Raw genomic sequence first — 13,310 nt, 5'->3', positions numbered from 1 at the left:
ACTTTAATACAGTAGTCTGTTATTAGGCAGATATCAGTGGAAGAATGCAGCTGGTATATTTATTAAGAATCCCAGAGCTGCTGGACTTTAAAAATACCATATTAATGTGCTATTGCAATCTTTTCAAAAGGTTGAATTAAAATAAAGCAAACCCTAAGCCTTTTCTGGCTTGAAAACACTTTCTAAGAGTTTCTAACTTCCTCCCCGTTCTCAGATTTTCCATTTCTTACCTTGTCTGGCAATCAATATTTATTTATCTTCAGTACGTGCACTTTTAAATTGCTGTCATACAAGCGGAACTCATTTTTGTCCCGAGATCAGCCTGCCATCAGAATTCACTGTTTGCTCCATCTTCTACTCACCTGTCCTTGTGCATTAGTGACGAGTTGGCCTGTGACCCCTTGAAGACTGGAGAGAGCATTGCCAAAGGCCTGGGAGCTTGCTATTGAGCCCATGGCTGCTGCTGCTGCAGCCGCTGCTGCTTGACTTGCTAGTGGATTATTAACCAGCTGAAAAAAAAGAAAAAAAAAAAAAAAAAAAAAAAGAAAAAGAAGAAAAAGAAAGAAAAGATCATGGTGAAACCTCCGATAAACACAGAAACACAGAGTGCGAACTGGATAACATAAAAGTGATTGTGCTAAAGTAAAATCTGTCTACTCCGAGAGCTTGAGTAGTTTTGAGAGGTTCTTATTTCAGAGGCTTTGCTGTCTCTGACAACAAATGTTTTTTTAAAAAGCCAGAGGACATTCCACGTTAATATTGAAGAATCAAACTCTCTTTTTTAACCCTTTATTCTTGTTTTTCGGTTTGTTTGGGTTTTTCTTTTAAAGACACAGATGTAGCACCCAGCCTAATCCCCCTGTAAATTATCGGTGAAAGATTAGAATTTGGTCTGAATGGGAGTGGGATATTTACTTGGGAATATTCAGAGCAGAGACTATTTTACTAATGACCCAAGAAATGAGAGAAACCTGCAGAATCTTTTAATGTACATCATTAAAGAATTGGTCTTGATACCTAGAGAAATCCCAGTAGAGGACTCAGCCCTGTAATTAAGTTCACTGGAAAACAACTAAAAATTCAAAATTAATTTGAAAATATGATACTAAGCAACTTCTTGCTTCTCAGCAGCAAATTACTAATTGCAGGACTCATTAATTTTCATGAACTGAGTTGTACTGCCCACTTCAGTCGATTCTACCTGGGAGCTCCATATAAAGCACAGAGCAGAATCATGGCTTTCACCTACAGAGATTATGGGAAGGCCTCAGAGGGACACTCCTAGCAGCATTTGGATTTAACAAACATACAAACTGTGTCTCTCTCTGTCAGAATCAAATGTCCTCTGGGAGATGGCTTGTTCACTGTATTATTGTGAAGTGTATATTTCCTCATCCTTTTCTGAGAATAGACAAATTTTGAACCAAGCACACAGCGGCAACAGTGAAAACAAAACCAAGACCAAAACAATAAAAAATACCTGGAACCATCATCACTGGGACTGCTGTCCTGAGAACAATCAAACAGACAGACTTCAACAGGTTGAAAACATATTTTAGAGTGGGTTTGACCACTAAGAGTCATTGCATTTTAGCAGGGCTTAGAAAACCAAACACATTAACAGGGTATAGTAGCCAGAAATTCAAGGAGGAAAAATGTCTGGGAACAGCTAAGACATTTTTTCTTAGGCTGAGGTGAAAAAGCTGAAGCCAACTCAGTAAAGCATAATGTTTGAGCAAAAATTAGTAGGAGTCCTAAGTCCTTAGATGACAAGTAAATTATCAGTCCTGCAGAAATGGAAAGTCACAGACACCAGTAAGGGTTGTACTCCACAGACAAGCTCTGCTTCAAAATAGGCTATAAAAAATTAATCAGTGATTAGTAGATGTTTTAAGCATGTTACAGATATGAGTAGTGTGTATGTTATAGATATTTAGAAGCTCATCAGTAGAAAATGTCAGATATGGTTATAATCTGTGCTTATAAGAAACCTACTTGTCTGTTGGATGTTGCAAAATCTACAAGAATTGATTGGTCATACATTATAACAGCTATTAATCATTCATTAGCCCTTCATGAAGTATTTATAAATGGAACCTTGATATAAAGTGTTGCCTAAAGGGGCACCTTGGGCACATCCAATCCCTCTAGAAATTGTAAAGTAAATAACTAAATAAAGATTAGTAGCAATGCTGGACAGAAAAGGTGACATAATTGTAGGAAATATTTTGACTGGGAAAAAAATGCTATATGAATCTCCAAAACCTGTCCATGGCATCCGAGGCCAGGAAAATCAAGCGGGAATAAAACACAAAGGGGGAAATGGCAATGACTGTAGCAGTCCTGATGAGCTGTGAGGAAACTGGGAATGGGCAGAATGACCAAGATAAAGCTCCATCCCTGAATGCAGAGTGGAAGCAATCCCACTGACTGCACAAGGTGCAAGCACATGCACTCCTCAGTGACTTGGGTGTCGGTGCCTGAGCACAACAGTCTAATGCCAGATAACAGCACAGATAAACTTGTCAGTTTTCTACTCAGAACAGTGACAGAAGCTGATAAACCCTTCCTTCCTCCATGGGACTTCATGGGGCAGCACTGGGACTTGGAGTAGTTCCTTTGCAGGTGTAAATACTTGGAGAAGAAAGGGGCAGTGGAAGACTTTCAGAAAAGACCTTTTGCAATCTTATTAGAAATCCATGAGTTACTGCATCTCTGATCCTACAGCCTCTGACTGCAGGGCATCATCTTTGCATGGTTACCTGACATTAGCTACTAAACTACACTAGCTGCTTTAATTTATGGCTTCACTTGCATACAGGAACCTGGGGATCATAAGTCAGTTTGTGAATCTGGAAACTACAAAGGGTTAAAACCTCCTAAAAATCAGACTATCACCTGCTAGAATCTCCTTTCTGTTTTTCTTCAGTTTTCAAAACCTGTATATTTTCAAATACAACAATAAAATTTAATTATATCAAACCCTGGAGACACTCAGGATTGCTTTCAGTTGCATCACAGAGATAAGCTACTTATTAAAAATGATGGCAAGGGCTATGATATGCACAGGTACCCTGGGTAGTGCCACGTTCCAGGAAAAATCACAGTGAATGAGCCAACTCATAGTGTAAGAGACTTCCAAGTGCATATAAAAACATCCCTATCTCTTCAGAAGTCTGATTAAAAATAAGAAGAGCTTTTCTTTTTTTTTTTTTTTTTTTTTTTTTTTTTTTTTTTTTGAGTGCTTTGAGAAGCTGTTGACTGCAAGTTACACTGTATTAAAGTGACCCTATTTTTATTGTATGCAAATTGTAGATGGAGAAATACACTTCATTTCATATTTGGGCACTGAGGTAGCCGCTAATACATCTTGCTTTTATTTTAGTAAGAAAATTTCTGATTTTAGAGGTTTATGCCATTTCTCAGCACAGGCTGGATCCCTGAGAACACTTATTGGAAATATTAGAAATATGTTATGAAATAACCCACAAAGGGCTCTTCCAATTTTGTTTCTGTATTCAAATAATTATTTAATTTGGAAAGCTGAGACCTTCAGAGGGGTTAGTTTCAGTGTCCAAATTTCTGCTCCTGCTCAAACCAGCAGGTAATACCAATCTTAGTTTAAAGTGACAGGCTGGCCCTCTGAAGGATGTCTCTGCTAATGACATGGCTATATGGGGAAGAATCTTTTAATGACTGAGTACCTTCAGAACATTTTTCTGACTTCCGAATGCTGAAATTTTAAAGGAAAAGAATATTCAAGTTGTTCTGTTCTAACTCAATGTACAGTGGAAGCTGTTCCACTACAGCAAAGAGAACTCACACCAACCTGCAAAATGATGGGGGATGGAAGAGACAAAACCTACAAGATCCTAAAATTGTGACATGTGAACTGTTAGTTTCTGTGGTTAAGAATCAGCCTTCAAAAAGCACAATTTCAAGAAAAAGGTGGTAGAGTCAATGCTGCAAGCAGTTTTCTTGAGCCACAAAACACTTTTTTTCTTCTGGAGGGACATCCTCTACCTTGCCTTTTTTCCAAAGATAACTTAGGCTCTCAGTGAACTTGCGGTGAGAAACCTATCAGGAATTCATATATTGTTGAATATAAGATTGTATTTCATAGCCTAAATCATAATTTTACTTTTCTCTCTAAAGGGCATGTGCTACTGAACTTTCATTCCCTTGGTCTGGGAATGAAAGATCCAGTTTTACTCATTACAATATCACTCATTCAACAAATATAAAGAAAAAACAACTGGTATGACTGATGAAAAAAGGAACCAAAACATTTCAAGATTCCAGAGCATCGTATGAAAAAATGTGCCTATAGCCTGAAAGGTAAGGTCACTTTATGCAGTTCCAGTATAAGAAAAAAGTTAGGAGCTTTCTAAAGGACTTGTGGGAGAGATACACTATCTGAATGCAGCAATGGGGAATGGAGGGATAAATTCTGGAGTTACAGCAGAAATAATTTCATTTTACAAAACACTATTAATCTATTCATGTTTTTCTGGAAAGCTGTTTTTAAAAAAATCAAAATCCTGGACATCTCCAAGAGATTAAATACAGTATATAAAAAAAAAAAAAAAAAAAAAAAAAAAAAAAAAAAAAAAAAAAAAAAAGCAATATAATTGGTTAGAGACCAACAGATCTTCAATCTCTTCTGAGACAATCCTCTCTGTAAGGAACATCACACTACTAGATCAGCTACTCGGAGTGTTTGCCTAAACTAATACTTTTCAAGGGAAAACAGGAAAAATCCTTTGGTTTAATTAACTCTAAAAGTTGAGAAGAATTCAGCAATGGCTCTCAATCAGAAACACATGACATTTTTCTTTTCTATCCAGACTGAATGAAAAATTATCACAGAAATGAGATTTTTATTAGGATGGCATTTGCTTTTGTAGGAACTTAGAGAATCTATGTGATTTTTATCTATGTTTAGATTATAAGAGAATTACACATTAAAATCCAGTAGGTTTTATTCTCATTTTTTCATAGTGGCTAGTGATATAGATACTGGGTAGTAGTCACTTGGGCTTAAGGCCAAAAAATACTGTTGCAATCTGAGCACAGACTTCTAAAGATGTTCTGCTACCTTTGTCACTACTGTGACCAGCATTATCAACTGTACTAGGTGCAGATGGCAAGGTTTTGGTATCAGAGGATCTGCAGAGAAGGAAGGGGAAAAAGAGTGAAAACATCAAAGGGAAAACCACAGTCAGAGAAAAGAGGAAGAGATGCTCCACAGCAGAACAGTTATTACCCCTGTAGCCCTTGGGGGACCCCACACTAAGGAAGATGAGTATTTCCTGATGAGGACTATGATCCATGGAGAGGCCAAGCAGAGGAAATCTGTGAAGAGGAAGGAGCAGCAGAGGGGAACTGTTCTGGACTGAACAGAGGCTCCCACTCTGTTGACCCAATGCATCACTGGGGTGGGTAGAGGAATCAGGAGTAAAGATGAGTCTGGGAATTTGAGAGGAAAGATGTTGGGTTTTAATGTTCCTCTTTTTGTTTGTCACTAACTGAATCTATTTTAATTGGTAACAAATTATTTGTCCCTGAGTTGAGTCTGTTTTGCCCACAACACTGACTGGTAAGCAGTCTTTCTCTCTTGACCCATGATCCTTCTCATCCTATTTTCTCCCTCAACCCACTGAGGCAGCAAGTGAGCAGCTGGGTGGGCATCTGGCTGTTAGACAAAGCTAATCCACCACAACATCCCATTCCAGTAACTGTAGACTATATCTAACAACAACAACATGAAAGTGTCTTCAGTATCTGGAATGCACAGAAGCACAGCATTTCAACTGAGATACCCGTGTGCTTGGTTTCTAATCATAAACAAATTGATGCAGAAGTACTTTCCCTGTAAGTTCCTAGTGGCTCACCTGGCAAATTCTTTACAGAATGGTTATAATCCTAATTATCTTCATATGCATAAATACCTTGTACCAGTTGATAGCTCCTTTGGACCTATATTAAATCCCCAAATCCCTGAAGGAATTTTTAAAAAGACCCTGGAAAGACGCCTTCAACTTAATCCTGGGAAAGCACAAATACCACAGGGATGAGTGCCAAATAAATGTTTGTAGTAATCAACAATAAAGGAGGCCACTTAGCACTTATATAGAATTTTGCAGCCAAAATTTTCAACTATGGCGGCCTGAGCTCTACAGGTTTAATCTGTTTTTTAGGGTCTTAAGGAAAAAAATGTTGAATTGTCAAGAAACCTGTGAACATATAACTACAGATGCTAATTTTATCACAAAAGATGCTATGATCAAATATTTTGGAAACCCTGCATATTTTGGATACCAGTTACAGACCTTTTAAAAAAAGTTTGACCCTCCCCTCCCTTATTTTGAGTTAATATAATCAGATAATTACATCATTTAACTCTTATAATTGAACAGGGTAAATTGTGCAATAAAATGGCTGTCATAGAGCCTAATCATGCATAACTCTTTGAAAACATGCCCCAGCAGGCAAATGTTTGAAACAACCCCCAAATTGTGAAAAAAATAAAAATATCTGTCAACATTTGTTATTTGTACAGTGCTGGGATACGAGCAACCTATGAACTATACAATGTAGCTAAAATATCGAGACCCATCCAATACTGTCTGGTTATTTCAAAACTGCACAGGTGTCTATTTACAAATAGTTGTAGATGGTAAGAGTTCCAAATGGACTGCTTAGATGGACATTTTACTCTGTGTATCAGATATTTACGTGCAGAATACAATGCAGAGACAAGGATATTGGAGAATTTGAAAGCACCGACTTGCCAGGGACACTTAAAATAGCTGGTTCTCACAGATACTTAATCTGCTCATTATATACATTTTTTGTGGTTGAGCTATTTGCTGTCTAAATCTATGCCAAATTTTCTATCAGCAATAAGTACTGATAACAGTATCACTGATGTGACATGACTTGATTCAATGCAAAGCGACGCGACCTGAGGTGATGGGAAGCACGCAGTGCTCATGTACTCCTTGATATGACATGGATAGAGGAGGATGCATAAAATTTCTCACAGTATCTTTGTAAACAAGGTGCTGCTGGTCAAATTAGAACGATTCTAAAAAGCCTGGGTAACAATTTACAAAATTAAAAAAGGTACATTTTTAATAGAGCCATGGAAAAGCAAATAAAGAGCAGACATCATGCTCAGACTTCCAGGATCAAATATTTGGAGACATGAATAACAAAGGATACATTAGGGCATGGACAAGTGGAAACCACCCCAGCCATTTTCATTCCTGCTTTATTAGGGACAGACAGAGAGGAAAGGAAACTAGACAAAAGGGATCCTGTTTGAATCGAATCGTGCAAGATAAACTAAATCAAAGTTGTCAGCATGTCTGAGCCAGGGTCTTATATGTTTACCAAAAAGAAGCGTGAATGTATTTAAATACATTAAATATATTTAAATATAAATAACTACAAAGAATAGCCAACTGACTCCTTTAGCAGCAGGTGAGTTCTTACAGACTATCTACAGATTCAAGCCCTGCAGGTTCCTGGCTGTCCACATATTTTACTTACAAGTATAAAATGTTCCAGATCCATAAAAGTTGGCACACACTGTTCCAGCTTTTAATTAAACAGAGCCATGTTCAATTAGTCCGATTTATGCAGGTTTTAAAATACCTACAACTGCTTGTTTTAAGTGTGATGTAAACATACTGTAAACAAACTCCCTCATCTGACTTGATGATATTTTGCATCACTACTAATCATAAATTGTATTTGGACTCCTAAGAGAGGAAAGAGTACTGACAAATTTGTCTGAATTCTCTAATTTGCTGAAGGAGTTTCCATGTGTAGCAAGAATGAAAGAGGAGAGCATCTCCTGAAGTTTCTGCAACTCATCTAATTTCAGGTTGATTAGTTCCTCGGTTACTGTGTTTGTCTATTTTAGAATGATTTATCTGGCTTCTGAAAGATGGTTTCCCCACATGAAAAATGGTTACTTCAGGGCTCTCTTGCTGCTAAAAAAATGAACTCTTATCAAAAGGAAATTGCCATCTGTCTTCTCGGATAAGAGCCCAGCACTTGGGTCTCAGAGACCTAGCCTCTGTAGAAAGTGTGTCAACTATTTGACACAACATATTAATCTCCTTTATCTAAAACATTTATTTGCCTTTAGTTTGAGGGTTTGAATGGCTTGTGCACATATAAATATGACCATTAGCACATGTAAATGTTAAAAATGCAACATGAAGACACACCATGATAATATGATGCTTCATGTTGGGTAGTTGAGAAAACATTTCTGAATCAGTCTTGGTTTACAGTATTTTATTGGAATTTTACAGTATTTTTATTGGAATTTTAGTATTCATGCCTGGAAGTGTCTATTAGGATATTCATATTAAAAATCAGACTTTTAGGTACAGAATTTTGGTTTTGCTATTTGATGAATAAATTTGATGAATAAATACTTAGGGACACTGCTGACTGAGAAGACATAAGGCATCTTGAAAAATTCTAAGCCAGCTGCTGTACAAAGATTCTCATTTTTGGAGCTGAAAACACACCTCAATACTTTATTTGCAATGTTATAGCATCACCAAATAGGTCTGCATGCATGTAATCCAAGTGCTTACATTGAAGTCCCACTGACTTGAATGTGAACAAGATAGAATCTGAAAATGGAACTATGTGGAACTTTTTCTTTTCTATACTTTCATCTCCAAACTTGGTCTTACTAGATGCACCAAACTGACACAAACTGAAGAATGATACAGATGGCTCCTGAGTGCAGTGGAAGGACCACTGGCAAAGATATGTCAATCTAAAATCCAAATACAGTTCTGAATCCAGGTGTCTGACAAAGCTGGATGGATTTATTGTCTGCAATTATTTCGGTTCCCTCAAAAGGCAAAATTACATAAATCCCATAATTGTGTTAAGTTTAAGAAACCTGGTTTTAGGTTCTTTTCTTTTTGAGAATATATGAGATATCAAATCACTTGAGACACTGATTTTAATTAGACATTTGAGTTTTTCTGAAATTTCAGTTTACAAAGTGAGATATGAGAAGTGTGAACAGAGCTGAGGGAAGCATTTAGTTTGAAAACCATGTTTATAATAAAATAAATATAAGGGATGAGTGACAGGCACTTAAACAAAGAACCTGAGTGAAAGTGTGTGAGGGGAGAGGGCATGCAATATAGGATGCCAGGGGTCCCTAAGTAAGATCATGGAATCATAGGATAACAGAATAGTTAGAGTTGGAAGGGATCTTAAAGATCAACAAGTTCCAGCCTCCCTGAATGGGCAGGGACATGTTCCACTAGACCAGGTTGCTCAAGGCCACATCCAACCTGGCCTTGAATACATCTGGGGAGTGGGCAGCCACAACTTCCTTGGGCAACCTGTTCCAGTGTCTCACCATCCTCAAACTAAAGGATTTGCTCCTAATTGTCTAACCTAAATCTCCCCTCTTCAAGTTTTAAACCATTGCCCTTTGTCCTCTCACCACACACCCATGTAAAAAGCCCTGCCCCAGCTCTGTAGGCTCCCTTCAGATACTGGAAGGTTGCTATAAGGTTACCTCAGAGTCTCCTCTTCCCCAGCTTGCTCAGCCTGTCTTCATAGGAGATGTGCTCCAGCCCTCTGATTATTTTAGAGTCTCTCCTCTGGACACGTTCAAGGAGCTCTTTGTCCTTCTTATACTGGGGACTCCAGAATTGGACATAGCACTCAAGGTGGGGTCCCACAACAGCAGAGGGGAGGAATCACCTCCCTTGACCGGCTGTCTATGCTTCTTTTGATGCAGCTGGCTTCTATGCATCTTTTGATGCAGCCCAGCACACATATTAAGCTTCTGGCCCACCACAATCCCCAAGTCCTTCTCCTCAGGGCTGTCTTCAACCCTTTCTCCTTCCAACCTGTATTCATGCATGGGATTCCCTTGACCCAGGTTCAGAACCTTGCACTTGGCCTTGTTGAACTTGATAAAGTTCGCATGAGCCCACTTCTTGAGCCTGTCAAGGTCCCTCTGGATGCCATCCTTTCCCTCCAGTGGTTGACTTCACCACACAGTTTGGTGTTGTCAGCAAATCCTCTGAGGGGGCATTCAATTCCACTATCCATGTAGGTGACAAAGATGTTAACAGCACTGGTCCAAGTACTGACCCTTGAGGAACATCACTTGTCACAGATCTCCATTTGGACACTGTGTGAAGATAATGTTGCCATGTTTTTGGGATTACAATTTTATTACATTAGTGCATTCCTGAGTGTCCAGTGATGGAGTGGGAACGTGACATTGTTCAATTGTTTGCTCTTTGTGTGTCAACAGAGAGGTTACTGCTGATACTCCTTTTCCAAAGGCAGAGCAAGGAACAGTTGTGCTCCCCCTCCCTGCACCAGCACTACATTGTACCTCAGCATACTGCAGCTCACATTCACCTTTGGAAAGCTTAATTTGACTGTAAATATATAAGAAGCCACTAGCTAACAGGACTGACTACAGCACTTCAAAGCCACTGTTCATACATACATCCACCACTCTTTATCACCAGTAGATTTATATGTAGATTTATGTCTTGCTCTATACATAAATCTACATATAAACTGCTAATGATTGTGTATTTACCATGCCAAAAATTGTACGCTCAATGTAGCCTCTACAGAAGAGGAAAGGCAGAAGGTGTAAAGCATTCACACAAAACATTTCCACAGAGAACCTTTTCTCCTCCCAAGTATTTCTGTCTCATTTGGTGTCACCAAGAAACCTGTGCCCAAAAATGAGCTGCAAATCCTGTCCTGGGGGCAGCAGTGCCAGAGTATGCTTACATGTGCTGGGCTTTGCTCACCATCAGCTAGGTGACTCCATGTTCATGCTCTTCTGAGAGGTGTACAGAACATTTACCAGCTATTTTAAAATTCCTGGTCACCTTAAAAGCATTTTGTTTGTTTGTTTGGTTGGTTGGTTGTTTTTTTTTTTCTTTCCTTCATAATCCCACCTTTCCCGTGACTCTCCTCCCTAATTTTTTTGGGGGGGTGGGTATAATTTCTTTTTTCATGAGATTCTCCTGTTTTTACCTATTTGATTCTTTTTCTCTGATATCTCATCTCTGGTCTCAGCTACTTTTCTCACATCCTTCTGGATCTGGTTGCAGGTGGTTTTCCATATGGGAATTCACACAGAGCTGCAAAGGTGGCAGTAAATCTACTGTGTCTGTAATGCTGCCATATTAATTCCTAATCAATTTCAAACCTGTATTTGAAGCTCATATATTTCACCTCAGCAAAATCAAAATAACGTCAAGTTGCCAACAGCAAATGAAACTTGGAAATATAATTAAAAACATATAGGCTAGGAATGTATTGTTTCTGAGGCCTTTGCAATTGCCACTGTGCTAGGCACTATAAATTGATGGCAAGAGGGTATATGAAACTGAGATCCTCTTATAACAGAAGCACAGCTCCATATTGCTTGAGGTAACAGAAGAACTGCTGTTAGCTGAATGTGAGTGATGACTGTGAGTATAAACTGAAGAATTCTTTTTTTCTGCAAGGATCAATTCCAAACTGGTTAAAATCAGAAACTGAGGTCCTGCAAAGACTGCTTAAAGTTGGCCTGCATTGCAAGTCCTGATGTGGTCTTGGGAACACTCCACAGTTTGTGTTAGTGTGTTCTGGTGACTGTGATATTTCTACTTCACAGATAAAGATGCAGTGAGAGTTATACTCCATGTTATACATGTCATTGCATAAAACCACATGCAAATATTAATTTATCTCTGTGCTGATATAACTGTATTTTTTACAAAAATCATGACAAGATTTAGCTCATATCATTGTCTTTTTTGTGTGTGGAGGCAGAATGTCAGAAATAATGCTTATGCTATTATTCAGTGTCTGCTACTGGCTGAATGCATAGCTTGTGGAAAGTCTAATTATAATTTCCAATAAATAATTTCCTCCATATTTATTATCAATGGCAATCTACTTGTAGACATTCAGCCAAGGAATTCTGCTATACGGGCAAAAATATGTACTATCTTTTTCAACAGCAGCTTAGCTTACAACCTGAATGTCTGTAGCTTTTTCATTAAATTCATTATTGCTTTATTGTACCTAGACTCTTGTTCTTCCATAAGGCACTGTCAATAGACAGACAGATGAATTTCTTCATGTTCTAAGTATTTTCTACTTTTATCTGTTGACCAGATTCACAAAATATTTATGGGCCCTGCAGCAATTCTTGTGCTTTAAGAAACAAGGGATTTTTTTGTGCTAAAAATAACATATGTTCCAAGTTCTTGGTCTGATTCTAATTCCTCTCCACCAGGATGTAAATCTGGTGTAATTTTAATGAGGTCAGCAGAGTTGAGATTGGCTAAAACAGAGGTAATTGCTCTCAGAATCAGTCCTTGCAGTTTCTTATAGGCTGCAAAACTACAATAAGGGGAAAATCATACTCTCATCTGAGTATCTCTCTAACTAGAATTAGTTAGTTACACTGATATTTAATTGATACAAAATACATTCTCACCAAAAGCCTGATTTTTTTTTAATTAATTCCACTGTAAACTAGAGAAGCTATCCATTGAAGTCAGAAGTCAAACCAGCAGTGAAACTAATGGATTTTTATTTTTGCAGTCTGAAGAATTCCCTTGAAACACCCTACTCACCCTCTCAAGAAAAAACCCCAAAACAATAACAAAACACAGTTCAGGCAGACCTGGAATGAATAAAAAAGGAAAGTAAATAAATTAAAGATCACATGAAGCATTTCTTTCAGACCAATATGATTTCTTGAATGGAAATGTAAAGTGGATCACCCTGACATATGGGTATTTTATAAAGAGTGAAAATAATTAATTTGAAAGAAATCATTCTTACATGTCTTTTTTCCAATCTCACTCATTTTGGGGTGGGAGGAACATACAAATGTTCCTAACTACATGCCCAAATATACCTTCAGTAGAGGTGCAGTCTGTAGGCCTCTTTGCAGGCATTGGTATTGTTGGGTGCTACTGGTAATTCTGTCAGTAAAAGGGGTAAGACAAGGGTCAAAAATGCTTTTGCAAGCAACTCGGTCACACAATGCTGCTGTCATAATGCACCTCCTGTGCATCACAAACTGTGATGAACCCAGCAATTAAGACATGACTCTTCCACTATAGCCCTCACATTCATATTACTTATGCATGCATAAACCCAGTAATTACTATAAAATATGACGTATGTGCTGTTTGCCTTCCAAACTTGAAGCTGAATAAATCCCTTTGAAAGGAGGAATTTCACAGAGGGCACTTGTGTGGTTTCTTACCATGCCA

At 38.1% G+C, this 13,310-nt stretch overlaps 1 protein-coding gene across 2 annotated transcripts in view; it reads right to left on the bottom strand.

Annotated features, from left to right (window-relative positions):
• The window catches only part of POU6F2 (POU class 6 homeobox 2), a 306,477-nt gene that overhangs the window by 55,866 nt on the left and 237,301 nt on the right, over positions 1-13,310 (bottom strand). For both annotated transcript variants that reach the window (XM_071736147.1, XM_071736146.1), the window contains one exon: positions 363-509. In XM_071736147.1, coding sequence (XP_071592248.1) covers positions 363-509 — 147 coding nt within the window. The remainder of the gene's footprint in view (positions 1-362; positions 510-13,310) is intronic.

Source organism: Heliangelus exortis, chromosome 2 (assembly GCF_036169615.1).
Source record: "Heliangelus exortis chromosome 2, bHelExo1.hap1, whole genome shotgun sequence".
Lineage (NCBI taxonomy): Eukaryota > Metazoa > Chordata > Aves > Apodiformes > Trochilidae > Heliangelus > Heliangelus exortis.
Note: the sequence above shows the minus strand (reverse complement) of the source record. Positions and strands in the feature narration are given on the sequence as shown.